General features: G+C 34.3%; 2 protein-coding genes across 2 annotated transcripts in view; one reads left to right on the top strand and one right to left on the bottom strand.

The window, feature by feature from the left end:
• The window catches only part of LOC107475236 (transcription factor bHLH162-like), a 4,541-nt gene extending 1,890 nt beyond the window's left edge, over positions 1-2,651 (bottom strand). Inside the window, exons 1-2 of the mRNA XM_016094868.3 lie at positions 2,282-2,651; positions 1,846-2,187 (exon numbers count right to left, since the gene is read on the bottom strand). Of these exons, the coding sequence (XP_015950354.1) occupies positions 1,846-2,187; positions 2,282-2,425 (486 nt within the window). The 5' untranslated portion in view covers positions 2,426-2,651. The remainder of the gene's footprint in view (positions 1-1,845; positions 2,188-2,281) is intronic.
• Positions 2,652-3,036: 385 nt separating this feature from the next.
• LOC107475293 (probable envelope ADP,ATP carrier protein, chloroplastic) lies at positions 3,037-6,434 on the top strand. The gene is made up of 10 exons (XM_016094921.3): positions 3,037-3,433; positions 3,607-3,663; positions 4,211-4,273; positions 4,383-4,439; positions 4,522-4,605; positions 4,747-4,815; positions 4,887-4,999; positions 5,090-5,259; positions 5,704-5,782; positions 6,035-6,434. The coding sequence occupies exons 1-10, from the start codon at positions 3,071-3,073 to the stop codon at positions 6,138-6,140; spliced, it is 1,161 nt and encodes a 386-aa protein (XP_015950407.1). The 5' UTR covers positions 3,037-3,070; the 3' UTR covers positions 6,141-6,434.
• The last annotated feature ends 11,818 nt before the right edge of the window (positions 6,435-18,252 follow it).

Genomic DNA, 18,252 nt, shown 5'->3' with positions numbered 1-18,252 from the left:
AAACAACTTAGAAAATCTTTATCTACATTTTCCACTTTTCATTCAAGATGCAATGTCCATTTTCCAATAACCCCAGGCTCTTCAAACCAACACTTTTAAGTGTGTGATAAGCCCTCATATATGATATCAATCAAAAAATTTAGTGTCGCCTGGTAGTCAAGTTACTTAAGTATAAGGAATCGGCTCAACTACATAGATAAAAAAATTTTAGAAGAAACACTTACCATAAGAGCTGATGAGCTCATTTGGAAGGAAAAACATAAAGATTACCAGAAGGAACCAACAAATTATTTTCATCATCCAACCTCCGTGATGCAAACCATCACGAGGATCCTTCTGGTTCTTGACGCCAATCATTAGAACTGCTAGAATAGTGAAAAAGAGAAAGTTCCCCAAGCTAACTCGCAAAACTGCATCTGTTTCAAACCATTCTCTGCTAGGGGTATGTTTAAAGTGATTGATCCCTACAACAAGTATCAAGTACATTAGTTTTCTCATCACATAATAAGGAGTTAGAACAAGTATCAAGTACATTAGTTGGAGTTATGGAGAGAAGCTCTAGAAGTGTATGGTCTATGCATAAGCCGTAGTAAGACGGAATATATGGAATGTAAGTTCAGTCTTAGAAGGAAAAATTCCAATATAGAGGTGAAAATTGGAGAGAACATCCTACGAAAAGTTAAAAGTTTTTTAAGTATCTTGGGTGCATCATACAGGATAATGGAGAGATTGAACATGATGTAAATCATAGGATCCAAGCAGGTTGGTCAAAATGGCGGAGTGCATCTGGTTTTATATGCGACAAAAAAGTGCCTTTAAAACTTAAAGGTAAATTCTATCGCACCGCTATAAGACCGGCTATGCTGTATGGTACGGAGTGTTGGGCGGCTAAAGGAGAGCACGAACATAAGCTGAGTGTGGCAGAGATGAAGATGTTGAGATGGATGAGTGGTCATACGCGATTGGATAAAATAAGGAATGAAGATATAAGGGAGAGAGTTGGAGTAGCACCCATTGTGGAAAAGATGGTTGAATCGCGTCTCAGGTGGTTTGGACATGTGAGAAGAAGACCGATAGAACATCCAGTCAGGAGGGTGGATGAGATGGAAGATGGACAAAGGGCGAAAGGCAGAGGAAGACCTAAGAAGACCATCCATGAGGTGGTCAAACGAGATCTACATGTAAACGGTCTCTCTGTAGACATGATACATGACAGAGCACAATGGCGTCGTTTGATTCATATAGCCGACCCCACTTAGTGGGACAAGGCTTTGTTGTTGTTTATTTGTTGTTTGTTTGTTATTTAAGGACCATGTATTGCTACGTAACATATATACCTTAAGAACATCAAGCTAATAGAGAGTTTAAATTATTTGGCAAAAATAAATGAGAGGTATTTTTTCCAGTAATGCTAGAAAAAAAAAAAACAAAAATTAGAACTTATTTTATTTAGTATTTATTTATTATTGGTAGAATTTATAAATATTAGAAAACAATAAATTCTGTACATTTTTTAGCTAATTTTTTTATCAAATATTTCGGTTTTTTTTTTTCAAAAGTAAAAAGATACTCATTTCATCAATAAATGATTTCGGGTTTGGTCCTATCTTTGACAACAAATTGGTGGCATTATATTTTAAGAATTTTAGTATATTATGCGCATTAATTAATTAAAGGTTATAAAAAAAGAATGTTTGGTCCGGGATAAATAAAATAAAATTTTAAAACATTTCTTGTTTTAAAATTCTTAACCAGCAATATCTACCCCTTAATTATTAAGATTTAATTTCGGATTTATTAGAAACACTTATAGTTTGTAATTTGTATATATGCATGTAAGTATACCTCTGCACGAACAACATGGTACATGAAATTTTCGATAAGTGAGGAATTGACACTCTTGACATCAATCTTCTCTTCATTCAGAATACGAATGATTTCATAGAATATGAACTGAGTATCTAATCCACATGTCATTTCAATTTCAACACACGAACCTATTTCATGAACCTCAAGTTGTGGCGGTTTCTGGCGATCAACACCGCTGCAATCACCACGCGTCCTCTTTCTTCGGATTCCAATTCCCAACGACCTCTCTCTCTTTTCCTTAGCCATCTTCACCTTCTCCTCTAAGCTCTTTATGTAATTTATGGCCTTGTTCACTTGATCAGGCAATGGCAACGGTTCCTTTTACATTTATTTTGTAATGATTATTATAAATAAAATTAGTAGTTACAGAACAATTATATGGAACATCGAGAGAGAGAGAAAGAGAGTATACCTTGGGCCTAGGGAGAAGAGAGTTGAGTTTGGAGTAGAGCATCTTCATGTGGTTCCTTCTGTTTTTCTCAATGACCCTTCTCTCAATCTTCTTCTTGTTTGTTGAAGATGGAGAAGCTTGACTTCTACTTCCCAATTGATTCATTGATTTTTTTTTGGGTTGTTTATTGTCTAGGGTTACCCTAATTATAATCTAAAAGACTAGAAGGTAGGTTTTGCACTTTGCAAGAGCTTAATTATTAGACATAAACACATATATATAGATGTATATCTGCACGTGTGTGTATACCTATATGGAAAATTCTAATTCTGTGATGCTGACTGCTGACACAGTTTTCAGCATGTTACGCTGTGTGTGCGTGTCAAGCTGAGAGATCGATGCGGGCTTGTGGAAGTGTGAAACGGATGTGAACGTGTCCAGCTCCGTGTGTGAGAAGCATTATGCTATTTTAATATTGGAAAAGTATAGGGTACCAACATATTATCTGCCAACTTCTGCCAACTCTTATTTATATTTGTGTTTCATGGAAGTGTGTTTGTAAATGTGTCTAGTAATTAATATATTTAAATACATATATAAAGAGACACCTCCAGAAAATATATCTATAAAGACACTTCTATTAAACACAGTTATAAAAAAACGTTTTTATTAGACACATCTACGAACACACTTTTATAAAATACAATTATAAATAAGAGTTGGCAGAAATTGGCAGATATGTTGTTGGTAACGTAGCAGAACCGTTTAGTATTTTACACCCACAACGTTCCAACCTTTTAAGACTCCGTTATGGCAAACGACACTGCCGTTGTGACGTGGCGCAAAATCCCCAGCCTCAAACTAACCTCCTTCAACAACGACGATGTCGTTTTACCTAGCCGCTCCAAACATCTCCGAAACGACGCCACACTCGCCTTTGCCGCCGGCGACGCCAATGGCAGTGGAATCAGCTGTAAATTCGCGTCCGTGTCGGTGGCAAAGACGAGATTCGACAGAGAATTCGCGCCTACGGCGTCTCAGCTCCTTAGACGCCCGCTCGCTGTGGTGGCGCTCGTTCCAAAGGATGGCGCGCTGTTTCTCGCCGGAGCTATCGCCGGCGCTGCCGCGAAGACCGTCACGGCGCCTCTCGACCGTATCAAGATCCTCATGCAGGTGCGGCACGTTCGAACTTCGCGGTTCTGATCGATGTTTCTCAATTCCTTATTCTCTCTCGCATTTTCTCTATTGACAGTTTCCGTTTTCCTTTGCATCGAGGATATTTGATTTTTCGTGAAATGACATTTTGTGTGTGGTTTTTTTAAGTATTATATTTATTTTTTTGGCAGACGCATGGAGTGATAGCCGGTAAAGCAAGTGCAAAGAAAGCGATTAGTTTGATTGAGGTATATTCAATCCCTTGATTGTTTTTTCAACTTTTTTATATTTTTTTAGTAATTCTTTTTCTTTATTCGTTTGTTTTAAATCTGGATTTTGGAGAATCCGAATATGCTGTTGTCGAATGGGAAGAGAAAGGAAAGTAAAAATTAAAAAAAATAAAAGGAAAGCTTTTCTTTTTCCCCCTCTCTATGGGAAAACCCCTCATATAGTGTTATCCGTTTGTTATTTGTAAGTTATAAAATGATTAATAATGACCATATGATTGTGTGACTAATTTTACGCCATTCTTTTCCTCTTGGGGTAAAGTAGAGGGAGAAATAAAGAAAGAACAACAGCTAACTTTACATTTGTTGATAAAGAATGCTTACTTATGTTATATCACTAATTATCTATGATTTAAGACTTATATTTGAATATTATATACTAAACTTTTTTTTAAGAAAAGAAAATTAGTCTTCCCAATCTCCATGCTTATATTTCCCCCCGTTATAGAGGCATTGAGCACTTTGATAAATCATAAGTTCTTGGAGCTTACATGAATATGATTTACAGGCTATAACAGTTATAGGGAAGGAAGAAGGAATCAAAGGTTATTGGAAGGGCAATCTCCCCCAGGTTTCTCTCTAGTTAGGGACAAGTTTATATTTATTTCTGTTTTTATGGCTCCTTGTAGTGTTGACTAGTGTTTTCATTTATTTTAGTGTTTCTACTTTTAATGCTCCAGGTTATTCGGGTTATACCTTATAGTGCTGTCCAGCTTTTTGCTTATGAAACTTATAAGGTTGGTTACTTATTTTCTCTCAAGACTTTCTAATGCAAAAGATTTATTGCATAGATCTCCGTTTTTAACTTCTCATTTACAGAAAATTTTCAGTGGCAAGGATGGTAAGCTCTCTGTTCTGGGGAGACTTGCAGCTGGTGCTTTTGCTGGCATGACATCAACTTTTGTAAGTAATTCATTCTTGTTCAGTTTGCTGTGTTGCTTTCATGATGCTATCGTGTTTCATAGCAAGGATCAATATATATGTTCTAATAATTTCTTCAATTAATGTTGATGTATATGTCTAACTTTGTAAATATGTATGCAGGTTACTTACCCATTAGATGTCCTGAGATTACGATTAGCTGTTGAGCCTGGTTATCGAACAATGTCAGAGGTACGATCCACCTTCTTTATAAATTTCGCAAGATCTGCCTTAGCTGATGCGCCATATTGTGGCTTTTCCAGGTTGCATTGAGCATGCTAAGAGAAGAAGGGTTTGCATCTTTCTACTATGGTCTTGGACCTTCTCTTATTGGAATAGCTCCTTATATTGCAGTTAACTTCTGTGTTTTTGACTTGTGAGTTCATGAGTAATCTTTTTACCTTCTACGCAAGAGATTGGATGTTGACATTTGAATTGAAACATCTTGGCTTTCTATGGGTAACAGATTAAAGAAGTCATTGCCAGAGAAATATCAAAAAAGAACTGAAACATCTCTACTAACTGCGGTGCTTTCAGCATCTCTGGCCACACTTACATGTTATCCTCTTGACACTGTACGAAGACAGATGCAATTGAAGGGTACACCATATAAGACTGTATTAGATGCCATTTCAGGTGAATGTTGCTCTTTGTCGGTCTATAGAATCACTGCATCAGAATTTTACAATGCCAGCACATTTATGTGCACATAACGGCAATATACATGTGAAAAACTGGCTTCCTTGTTTAAGCATTGTTAGTTAATCTTGCTCTTGTTATTTGACCCATGGTATTGTTAGTTATCCAGCTGGTATAATTAATTTACTTAAATGGTTTATTGATTTCTTTATGATGCATTGATTTAATTGTTTCCTGTTTTTGTAGAATTTAGAATAATCAGTACTCACAATTTATAATTATATGACGAATTTTTCTTATCCACTGAAAAAGTATTGCCATTGTTGCTTGTGACTGTATATATAATTATACAACCCTGATGTAATTCATAAGGAGGATTCTATAAGCTTCAACACACCAGTATTTTGCAGCATTGCCAAAATTATTGTTTCATTGATGCAGGTATTGTGGCACGGGATGGATTTATTGGCTTGTATCGAGGATTTGTGCCCAATGCTTTGAAAAACTTACCAAACAGCAGGTTTCTGTGATCTTCTATTTCTGGTTATGCTTTCAATCTTTATCATGTTGTTGGTGCTCAGTCCCTTTGCATAGATATAGTTGTATAATATCCTGTCTGAACCCAGTTTCTTCATTAAAGATTGATAGATCCCCATCACTAAGCTTATATTGAAATGATAAACAGGGTTAGTCATGGTTTGTATTTTACTTTGACAGTAGAATACTGGAATATGATTAGTCACTATTGTCTCTTCTTTCTTTATTTCTGCAGCATCAGGCTTACCACATATGACATTGTCAAAAGGCTAATTGCATCTAGTGAGAAAGAATTCCAAACAATTACAGAGGAAAACCGCAACAAACAAATGAAACAATAGTCAGTGATAGCGTGACTCAATTGTTTTGGTCATTATTTTGCTGCTGAAATTTTTTGTGGTGGAACTAAGTCTCCAGCGGAATTATCCATAAGTGGCAAATGCTTTAACCAGAGTCGTGAAAAACATCTCGGCGGTACTCAATGATTTATGTGTATCTTGGGCCTGTGAATTTTGTAGTATATAAGATTTTGTGATAGTTAAGTTGTAATGATGCTATTATATTCTTTTGCTGAATGTAGTGTTGTAATTTGTGTAAGGATTTTTTATCTGCCAAATAAAACGTTCTTTTTATAACCTGCCATTACACTTCTTAGGATATGTTAAATCAGTTTATTTATCCAGAAAATTTTGGTAGTAGAGGCAAAATTTATATAACATCATAATTATTTTTATAATAAAAATAATATATGTATATAAAAAATTAAATATTAAATTATTTATTAATTATTATATATCTGTGTATAAATATATGTATTGTTTAACTTATTTTTAATGTGTATTTTATATTTTAATATATATTTTATACAAATAATTATTTTTTATGTACATATAATATGATTATTGTTATGATTATATTTTATTATTGTAAAATATGATTAGCCTTCAAAATATCTAATATATAAATTACAATACTAAAATAGTAATTTAAATAATAATATATAATTTAAATTTCTATTATTTTAGGTTTTATATTTTAAAAAATTAAATAATTTTTTTGTTAACTACCATCAAAATTTCTCTCTTTTTATATATATTACTAAATAATTATTAAAAAATTCACTTCCTAACACAATTAGAAGTCGACTCTTATTTATATTTATAGTTAAAAAAGTTCTTTCAATTAATACAGTTGCTATGCAAAAATTAAAGCAAATTTGAAAAGAAGATAAATAATATTCTTTTGAGTTAATTTTTAAAAAAGAATACTAATTTCGTTTAAATTTGAGAATTAATCATTCTAAATTTTAACGAATTTCTAATATAAAATTTTTAAATTGACGATTAAGTACCAAAAGTTGAGTAAAAATTTATTGTGGGGTCAAATTTAATAATCTAATGGAGAAAAATAAATATTATTATCATATATTACTCAAAAAAATTTTAAATCCCCCACAACAATGCATGTAGAACCGTCCCTACAAACTGATGAATGTATTTGGATAATAGTCCAATGATGTATCAATATATATATTTGCGAATTGGAATTATGTCATCATCTCAATAAGAAATGCAGTGCAATTATCATAATTTTTCCATTAGTGATGTACAAGCCTACTTGACAAGATTACCGATTTTGTCATTGGATAAAATTACATTGACATTCAGGATACATTCAATTGAAAAGTTAAGATAGATGGTCATAAAAATGGGTGGGTAGCTTTGAAGATCATCTTCATGGTTCTCACATTTTCCTAGATGTGCAGAAGACATCTCAATGACTTTCCGGTGGTCAAAAGATCAAAGGCTTTGTTTATGTCCTCAAAGGGAAGCTCATGAGTGATAAAATCATCCAACTTCACCACCTAAAAAGTAGAGGGTCATAGACCTTTTTTATAAGCGAAGAATTGACTTTTGAGTTGTTTTATTTTGTTTTAGAAGAATGAATATATGTTTATAGAATCTCCGCATGTATATTTTGTATTTTATCTCTCCTAAAGATTGATTTGGAAAAACATGTGTTTATTCTATAGTTTGAGTTTTATTTTGGGTTGTCTATATATATATATAATTATATACTCTGGTCGGCCTTAGCCTTGCAGGAGTCTGAAACTTGATATCTGTGTTTTAGAACTCTGATCTGTGTATTATATTTTTTGCTTTCTTTAATCTTGCATATCCGTTTTACGCTTATTCGTACGAGTGTGACATGATTTTCTGTTTTTTTTTTTCGTTTTTTGTTTAGCTTCTTTTTTCAAGACTCCTAGTTATAAAATTCTTTTCAACTATATGTATATAAGTCTTTTCTTTTAGAGGTCGTAATATCTCGTCACCTCTGCTTTACAACTTCAATGTAAGGCTCTGTGTGGTAGGGTGTTACATTATGGTATTAAAGCAATTCGTTCTTGTAGAGCCTGAGGGACGAACTTACTATGCTTCTGAGCATAATCTGGGTGTGTGTATATGCTAATTAGGATATCTAATTGATATATGTGGCATATTCGATTATGAGCATGCATTTGGGACTTTGAAGCATTAGACTTGAGATACTGATACTTGAGATACTGATACTAATCACCTTGATATCACTTGTTTGGTGTGAACAAGAACCAAATGATGAATCATGGACGCGGACGCGGTCGAGGCAGAGGTTGGAATAGTAATGCAAATCCTGAAACAACTATGAATAATCCTGTGAACTTTATGAACGCTTTGGAGAACATGGTGGCTGCTATGCAGGCAACAGCTGAGGCCCTTGGTCAGCAAGTTAATAACGGAAACGGAGGTAACGGTGAAAATGGCCGATGACCTTAGCAACTTTTCTGAAGATAAACCCACCAACCTTTAGAGGAACCACAAATCCAACAGAGGCTGATAATTGGTTTCAAGCAATGGAATGAGCTTTACGAGCACAACAAGTGCCTGAAGATCAGTGTGTTGAGTTTTTTACTTATCAGCTGATGGGTGAAGCTCAGTATTGGTGGCAGGGGATCCGACACCTTGTGCAACGAGATAATGTTGCAATCCCTTGGGATGTATTTCAATCCAAATTTTATAAGAAGTATTTTTCAAACTCAGTAAGGATGGCGAAGGAGCTTGAGTTGCTACAACTGAAGCAAGGTCCTATGTCAGTGGCAGAGTACACCAATCAGTTTGAAGAATTATGTCGATTTTCTAGGATTTGTCAGAGTGCTCCAGGGAATTTTCTAGGGTCCTATGTCCTATGTCAATTTTCTAGGATTTTGAAGGTGGTCTACGGAGTGACATCCTGAGTACAGTGGGCTCGATGGAGATTAGAGTTTTCTCTAAACTGCTAAACAAGAGTCGAGCTGTTGAGGATTGTGCGAGAAAGGTAGCATTGGACAAGGGTGATTACCGAACTTTTGTTAGGAGAGATAAGGGGAGGAACTTTGCGCCTAGAGGATAGAATTTCAAGCGAAGTTGGTTATGTCCCACAATAACATCTGGGTCAGAATAACTTCTGGAGATTCAATAATAACAACCAAGGAAGAGGTAAAGGAAAACAGATTCAGAATCCTCCCAACAACTTGACATGTAAGAGATGTGGGGCGTTTCATCCGAACACCCTGTGCAGAGCTGGACTGGATGTATGCTACTACTGTGGTAGACTCGGACATCTATCCTGGAATTGTCCAGAGAGGAAGAGACAGGAAGCTGAGGGAGTTCAGCAGCAGGGACGTGTATTTACCATGTCGACGGATGGTGTTGGGAGGTCAGACACTCTGATCCGAGGTAATTGTGAAATGGCTGGTAAAATTTTAATTGCCTTGTTTAATACTGGAGCATCACACTCATTTATAGCATTCGAGAAAGCCAGTGAGTTAGGGTTGAAAATAGTTATGTTGGCCTACGACTTAGAAGTGGATACTGCTACCTCTGAAGCTATTGTGACTAGGTTAGGCTGCCAACAAGTTTCATTTTGAATTAAACAATGAACCTTTTTTCACGATTTAATTTGTCTGCCAATGACTGGCCTCGATCTCATTATGGAATTGGATTGATTATCAAAGAATCATGTTCTGCTTGATTATTTTGAAAGATCACTGCAGTTTATGTCGGAAGGTTCAGAATGACCGGTGTGATGAATGGATATTACTTGAATTCTGTCATGGTGAATTATAGTGGAAGTAAGTGTTTGAGATTCATACTATTGGCTGCCAGTGTGTCGGACGACGAACAAAGTTTGAATCAGATTCTAGTTGTAAATGAATTTCTAGAAGTATTCCTTGAAGACATACCTGAATTTCCCCCTTCCTGAAAAATCGAGTTTGCGATTGAGTTGGTTCCTGGAACAGGACCAATTTAAATTGTGCCTTACTGAATGTCGCCTTTGGAGCTGGCTGAGCTTAAGGCTTAGCTAGAGGAGTTAATGAGTAAGAACTTCAATTGTCTGAGCGTTTTTCCGTGGGGAGCACCGATGTTGTTGGTGAAAAACAAGGATGAAAGTATGCAGTTGTACGTAGATGACTGGAAATTAAACAAAGTAACCATGAAGAACAAATATCTATTGCCAAGAATTGACGACTTGATGGACCAATTGCAAGAAGCCAGTATCTTTTCCAAGATTGACTTAAGGTCTAGTCATCGCCAGATAAGAGTGAGAGATAAAGATATCCCGAAAACTGCTTTCAGAATTCGATATGGTCACTATGAATACATTGTAATGTCATTTGGGTTAACAAATGCCCCATATGTGTTCATTGACTATATGAACTGGATATTTCGCCCTTTCCTGGATGGATTCGTCATCATCTTCAGTGATGATATTTTAATCCACTCTAAGACTAAGGAGGAGCGCACAGAACACTTACGAATCATGCTGCAGATTCTGAAAGAGAGGAAGTTGTACGCTAAAATTTCTAAATGTGAATTCTAGAAGAATGAGGTAAAATTTTTGGGTCACGTAGTAACTAAGTAGGGAATAGCAGTGGATCCTTCTAAGGTTGAGGCATTAATGGATTGGGGACGACCTACATCAGTGACAGAGATTATAAGCTTCTTAGGTTTGACAGGATATTATCGGAGTTTTATCAAGGACTTTTCACAAATTAAATTAAGTTCAAGTAGGTTAAGTAGGGTGAGATTAAGAGTGCTCGAGTTGTTGGAAGACTTTGTTCAGTTTGTTGAATTAGTTTCACCTTGTGAATTAATAAGTTGTCTTTTTTATTAAGACGATACTATTTCTCTGAGATTAATTAGAGTTTGCTTTTTCCATATTCTGTTCATCCGTGTTCTAGGTAGGTTTTCTATCTCTAAATATAATCAATTGTTTAATTTTTAAGCTGGACTTACTCTCCCTATGATAGCATTTTAGGACAGAAGTGGGAGAAGATCGCGTAGAGGCGCCTTTTTGAAACCCTTGTTTGCTGAAAAATTGTGGAGTTATAAGAGGTTGCTCACTAAAATGGTTAGAATTTGATGTGTTATTGACTTCGTGTTTGTTCTAATTTATGCCTGCAACTATTTTCTCTGTGAAAGCTATTAATTTATTTGTGAATGTCTCTGAATTAGGGAAAGTTCTGCCGAAATTTCGTTTAAATTGTTCATCAATATTAACATTAATTGTTTAAATTTTGTTTCAAGGATGGTTATTAGATGTGGACAAAATACGAAGAAGTGGATGACCAAGGAATTAACCAGTCTGCCTCGATTTTCTATATTGTTGGGGGTCTATCAATGAGGGTTCGGCGGGTAGTTAGAGAACCAAACATGGAAGAAATGAATTGGGAGGGTAACCAAGAGAGATACAACGAGATGGTGTTTGATGCAATAGGTGTTACTGATATGGAAGATGCTAAACAAAAGCCTAACCCAGAGGCAAAGAACTTTTACCATCTGTTAGAATTTGCCATGAAATCCTTGTATGAGGGGTTTGTTCATTCGAAATTATATCTATATGTTAGAATAATGAATATTAAGTCTAAGTCAAATCACACCCAAGAGTATTTTGATAAGTGAGCCATTCTTTATAATGAATTATACCTGTCGAGACTAGTGGCATCCCTCGGAGCCATTACGAAGCAAAGAAGTTAGTTTTGAAATTGGGTCTTAATTCAGTAAAAATCGATTGTTATTTGAGTGGTTGTATGTTGTATTACAAGGAGGACGTAAATCTAACTGCTTGTAGATTTTGTGATGCATCGAGATTTCAAGTTAAGAGAGAACAGATTGGTAAATGACGGTTAAATAAAATTTCAAACAAACAGATGCACTACTTGCCCTTAATTCCTAGGATAAAATGATTGTATGTATCGATAAGTTTGGCCCCTCACATGACTTGGCATAGTAATAACAAGAGAAATAATAGTTTTATGACGCACCCGTTAGATGGAGATGCTTGGAAACACTTTAATAGGGTCCACCCTACATATGCGAGCAAGCTTAGAAATGTTAGATTAGCTTTGTGCTCTAACATATTTGCAGCAAATTTTGATTTCGATAACGCATACTCTTGTTGGTTTGTAGTGGTGACTCCTTATAACCTATCTCCTAAAATGTACATGAAGGGCCCATACATATTTTTAACTTGTATCATACCTGGTCCAAGAAATTCAAAGACTAAAATAGATGTCCTTTTACAACTCTTGGTGGATGAGTTGATGGAGTTGTGGGTTAATGGCGTAAAAACATATGATATTTCAACCAAGACAAACTTCCAACTACATGCTATGTTGATGTAGACCAGTAATAACTTTTCTGCGTATGGGATGTTATCAGGTTGGTTCACTCAGGGCAGAATGTCATGTCCCATTTATATGGAAGATGCAAATGTATGTTGGCTGACGAATGGGGGTAAGAATTTGTGGTTTGATTGTCATCGAAGGTTCTTTGATATTGATCATCCTTTTCGGCGCAACAAGGACTCGTTTAGGAAGAATATATTTGAACAAGAAGAGGCACGATGAGACTGAGTGGTTTGTAAGTTTGGCATTATGTCAGTAGAATCCCAAGGACCATCTGATAACGGGGCAGGTGTAAGACCTTCAAGATATGGTAAGGAGCATAATTGGACTAAGTAGAGTATATTTTGGGACTTGCCTTATTGGAAAGACAATTTGATTCGACATTGTCTTGAAATGATGCACGTTGAAAAGAACATGTTTGATAATACCATGCACACGGTAATGGACGATGAGAGGATAAATGATAATGATAAAGCAATGTTAGACTTGGTGGACATTTGCAGACGACCAAATATAAACTTAACGAGACTTGGTAATGGCCAGTGGGGTAAACCAAAGGCAGTGTTCGCTCTAACGAAGGACGAGAGAAAAAATGTTTGTAGGTGGATTAGAAGATTGAAGTTTTCCGGTAGTTACATCTCTAACTTAGGTAGGTGTACAAACGTCTCACAAGATAGGCTTGCTGGGTTGAAGAGTCATAATTGTCATGTCTTTATGGAGTCATTGCTTCCTGTCGCATTTCAAGAACTTCTTACCAAAATCTGGAAATCCCTTATAGAAATAAGTGAGTTTTGTAGGAATTTATGTGCTACGAAACTTAACGTAAATAATCTCATAGTCGTGGAGAAGAACATTCTTTGTAAGTTAGAAAGGATATTCTCTCTCGGATTTTTTGATGTCATGGAACATTTAACAATGCACCTACTATATGAAGCAAGAGTATGTGGGACAGTCCAATTTAAGTGGGTGTACCCGTTTGAAAGAATGATTGGATCATTCAAGCACACCATGAAGAATAGAGCTTGGATCGAGGATAGTATCTATGAAACATTCGTAGCGAAAGAAATATCCACATTTTATTCCTTCTATTTTGAGCCTCGTATTGAGGCACGTAGAACAAGAGTTGGAAGAAATGATGAGAAGGGAAAATCCTCGTTAGGAGAACCAACGTATCAAATATTTCTTCCGGAAGGAGTTGCAATGAGTGCGGGTAGTGAATATTTGTTAGAGAAAGAGAAAATCAATGCCGCACATCTACATCTATTGCTTAACTGTGACCAGGTTTCACTTTACCTGATGTGAGTTTTTAAGTCTTTGTAACTATTGCATTTAGTAAAATACTATCTTTGTCATCTAATCAAAACTTTATTACACTGAAATTTTCTTATTTATCCTATTGTATCATAGTTTATTCCAAGAAATAAATCCTGATACATCACTAAACAATTTTTTTTTTCTTGATTCAAAGAATACGTCAAAATGCATCTAGCTGACACAAAAGATTCGGAACTAGTTACACTTAGTTGGGATCCAATGAATAAGGGCACAAGCTACCCGATATACAATATTAATAGATATTGGTTCCATTCTTTACAATGGTTGGTTGGAAAGAAAACAGATAACACCGGGGTCTAGGTTTGTGGAGATTCAGGCGGTGGTCATTCTCATTGGTATAATGTGTTGCATAATATAATTCAATTAGAATATTTTGGTCGCACTACATACAAGGTGTGCATGTTTAAATGTCAATAGTATGATCCATTTTCGTGACAAGGAATATAAAATCACAAGAACTACAATATCATTGAAGTAAATGTGACTAGGAAATATAGGCACTACGATTTTTTATTCTACCTCAAAATACATGACAAGTATACTACTTGTCTTTTTCGGGATCATGTAAGTCTAATTGGGTGGTTGTAGTTAAGATTAAGCTAAGAGGTCGTATCAAGTCTGATGGGACAGAGGGTCAGGAACCTTTCCAAATTCATGACCTAACTCCTTCGAAAATAGTGGTTGATACTGGTGATCCGATCACCCTTAGGTCGGCTATTATGAATGATGACATTATTGACCTTAAGGTAGATGACGTCACACTACTATTGGACGACGACGATCTTCAAGAAGAAGACGGAGTTGATGGAGACGAAGAAGAAGAAGACGAGTTCGATGATAAGGAAATTATCTCGAAAGAGAAAGATGATGAACCAGAGATAGAAGTTGATTAATCTGAATAAAATTAATGACAATATAATTCGAGTTCTATCTTCTGTATTTCGTTATCAAACTTTCGTTTCATGTTTACATTTTGTATATTTGATATTTTACATTATATATAAATCATTGTTTTCAGATAAAATACTAATTTATTTGTTGTTAATTGAGATTTGACTATCAATTGTTACGTATCGAGGTCCATCTTAGATTACAAAAAAAGGTATTGACGCTACCAACGGATTTTCCGACAGTAGCGATCATTCATATTGTTTTAAAAAAATAAAAAAATATTTTTCTTCGGATTTACCAACGGATTTTTTTCATGGTAAAGTGGCACGAAGGCTCAACTTATGACTTTAACGTTACTATTGGATTTTTTCGCTGGTAATGCTCATAAGATGTTTTGACCGTAAACTATCATATTTTGATGCTAAATTCGCTGCAAGTTATCGGTGAACATCAAAATCCAATAGTAAATATTTACTGGCGAGGTTTATACCATTTCGAATTTAATCCGATGGAATATTTGCTGGTAAACATAGTACTAGCAGATTTTTTTATTTTTTTGCCGATAAATCTAACGGTACTCAATGTTTTTCTTATAATGAGATTTGATATCTCTTAATTTATTAATGCACCCATTATTTTTATTTTATAAATTTAATTTTGTATGTTGTGCACAAAATTTTGCAGAGAGTTATTTATTTATATATTACAGCTAAACAAATTATAATGAATATCATTAACATATCACAATTATATTATAAACTAATTGCATCTTTACAATATACATAAATAAGATATAAGACTTAACATACGTAGAAAGAATGGTGGGTGTATTTATACAATGCTTCTTACATTATAAGTAATATATCTACATAATTTGCTGTTTATTTATACAATGATAACCACTTTTACATGGTATAGAGGTTCAAAAAGCTTTTAGGGAAGAGAAAAGCCAATGGCAGTAGGACACAACATGCATGATTGCATGGATTACTTTGAAAAAACAACGAAAACAATATAAAATAATCAAACAAGACAAACACTTCATTTTTTATTATTTTTGTCTGAAACCGAATATAGTTCATGTGTTGTAGTTATTTTCATCCAATTTGTTGCGTAAAGATTTTGGACTGAAAGAAGAAAAAGTAGTAGGAAAGAGAATGAAAATGAGAATGATTACTCGAGGTGACGGTAGAATTCAGTCATGGTGGAGTCCGTCATGGATCATAACCAAGAGAGAGTTGTTTTGGGTTTTGCTTGAATGCTTTTTGCATAAGTAAACTTTTATTTGTTTTATATTTTTTTAATTGTATTAAATATACATTAAAATTAACTATTAATATAAAATATATATTAAAATATAAAATATATATTCCCTAGGTATTATTCAGAAGGTTAAGTTAACAAGAAAAGATAAGTGAATTTTTATGTCTCTAGTTTTTTTTACAGTGGACACTTGAACTTTTGATGAAGGCGGTTTTTTTTTTGGTCAAGATAAAGGTGTAGGTATCAGTTTGGGTCTCTTAATTTTGGGTATTTATCAATATGATTTTTTTTGTTCAGTTTCTTTTATTGGGTCCTCATCTTTGCTTAAGTCCGAATCTCGCGGTCCCAAAAAAAGGGTCTGAATCTAACGTCTGATGATTCCTTTTATGGGCAGATGCTATATGGCCTTATAAACAATAAAGTTTTCATAGCAACATGTTACACAGAGAAAAGGGGAAAAAGGATATTGCTGATGATGAAATTATAATTAAAGTAAGAATTTTTAAAAACCGCTATGATTAATCTCTATCTCACTGCGTAGGAGTATAAAACTTTTATAATTTTTGTTCTTATCTAATAAAATTAATGCTATGAAATATTACCTAAAACCGGATTGAATTTAAGTTTGGATGCGAGGTTGAAATTGAGGTTAAAGATTTTGATTTGTTTGTTGGAATAGTAGTTTTTTTTTACGTTCTCGCCTGATTATAAATATCTGGAAGAAATTTTGATGTTTAGATTAGTAAGAATTTTAGTCGCTATAAATGAAATGGGAATGAAAATACTTGAGGTATTTATATAGAGTTGTAGATGTGACTTAATTATTTTTTGGAGAGGAAGTAATCATGTTTGGTTATTTCTTTACATGGTAAAAATATTATCTCATATTAACTTAGTTATCACTTTAATAATGGTAACCAAAGTAGTAAAGAGAACATTTGGCTTGCTATTCCCAAGTCAAATCAGATATGAGTTGTAAAGACCTGTATTTAAGTTGGTTCGATTTATAAGGATGAAGCCACACAGACAAGACTCATTACTATTGGATAGACATAATTTGGCCTAATATTGAGTGTAGTTTAGTGGCTCATTCTCTAGTCGACTGAATCTATGTTTAATAGACCCAGATATAAACAACTGCTATTAGTTGATTAGGGGTTAAACTAAATTAAAATATTTTATGAATAAATTTCATATATAAATCAATTTGAATTGGTTGAGTAATTAGCCAACTCGTTCACTTAAATAAGTGATACGGATTCGAATTCCACCTTATATATGTAATAACACATTAGTCAATAGCAGATTTTTAAATAAAATTCAAATTCATAATAAATTAGTTCTTAACCTATTACACAGCAAATATCATAGACAATAAAAAAAATTTCATATCTAACTTTACACATACATTTTCTCTATGAAAGTTTTCGCATTAATTTTTACTAGCAACCAAAAATGAAATTAAGAATAAAATATAAAACAAAACAAGTCATAAAAAGGCAAACAAGAGTTCAATTCGGTCACTTTTGGATAACAAGCTACATTATGATATGGTACACTTTGAATTAGTGGTTAATGAGAGAATGGAACGTCATTATCTGATAATACTTTAAATTATCATTTGCTCCATCAATGGTCACTTTTGTTTATGGCATGGTTAAGTGGTCAGTGAGAAACTATTTGCTTGGGTGGTTGTGTGTTATCCGTAGCCAATCACCAATAATATAAAATAATTCATAGTCAAAACTTTCGGAATGGTATATATCCAAAATACAAAGTAGTTGTTTACAATCACAAATGTTAAATTGTTATGCTTCATTTATCAAACATCACTTTGAATTTAAAAATTGTTTGTTCTTTGAACAGCGATCACCCACCACTCGTGACATGACTACTGTGCTAATAATTCAAAAGTAAAGAATGGATTTATTATGATTGAATGATAAATTAACCCAGGCCACCATATCAAATTAAAAAAAAAAAAGAAAGGACAAAAATATACCTGAAAATTCATACGTTGGACAGTAATACACTTGAATTGTTTAATGAGTCACGTGTACACAGTAATTATACATTCTAGCGGACAGAATCACCATTCCGGCCATCAGCGTGTGGCGTGGTTAGTAAGAGTAGACATGTGGTTTTATTTTATCCTTATTGGCACGTTAAGAGTTAGTGAGCTGGCCATTTAGTGCCAACTCAAATAAAATATTTTATTTTAATGTTTAATTAGGCAAAATTAACCCTAACACCTTCGTTCT

This window comes from Arachis duranensis, chromosome 2 (genome assembly GCF_000817695.3).
Source record: "Arachis duranensis cultivar V14167 chromosome 2, aradu.V14167.gnm2.J7QH, whole genome shotgun sequence".
In the NCBI taxonomy this organism is placed as follows: Eukaryota; Viridiplantae; Streptophyta; class Magnoliopsida; order Fabales; family Fabaceae; genus Arachis; species Arachis duranensis.
The sequence above is the reverse complement of the archived record's forward strand: the minus strand, read 5'-3'. Positions and strand labels throughout refer to the sequence as shown.

What these genes read in the sequence shown, in the direction of transcription:
- LOC107475293 (XM_016094921.3), top strand. Translation starts at nt 3,071, where the DNA reads ATGGCAAACGACACTGCCGTTGTGACGTGGCGCAAAATCCCCAGCCTC. An exon ending in GGAAGGGCAATCTCCCCCAG is followed by an intron (nt 4,274 to 4,382) that starts GTTTCTCTCTAG and finishes TTAATGCTCCAG; the next exon opens with GTTATTCGGGTTATACCTTA. An exon ending in AACTTCTGTGTTTTTGACTT is followed by an intron (nt 5,000 to 5,089) that starts GTGAGTTCATGA and finishes TATGGGTAACAG; the next exon opens with ATTAAAGAAGTCATTGCCAG.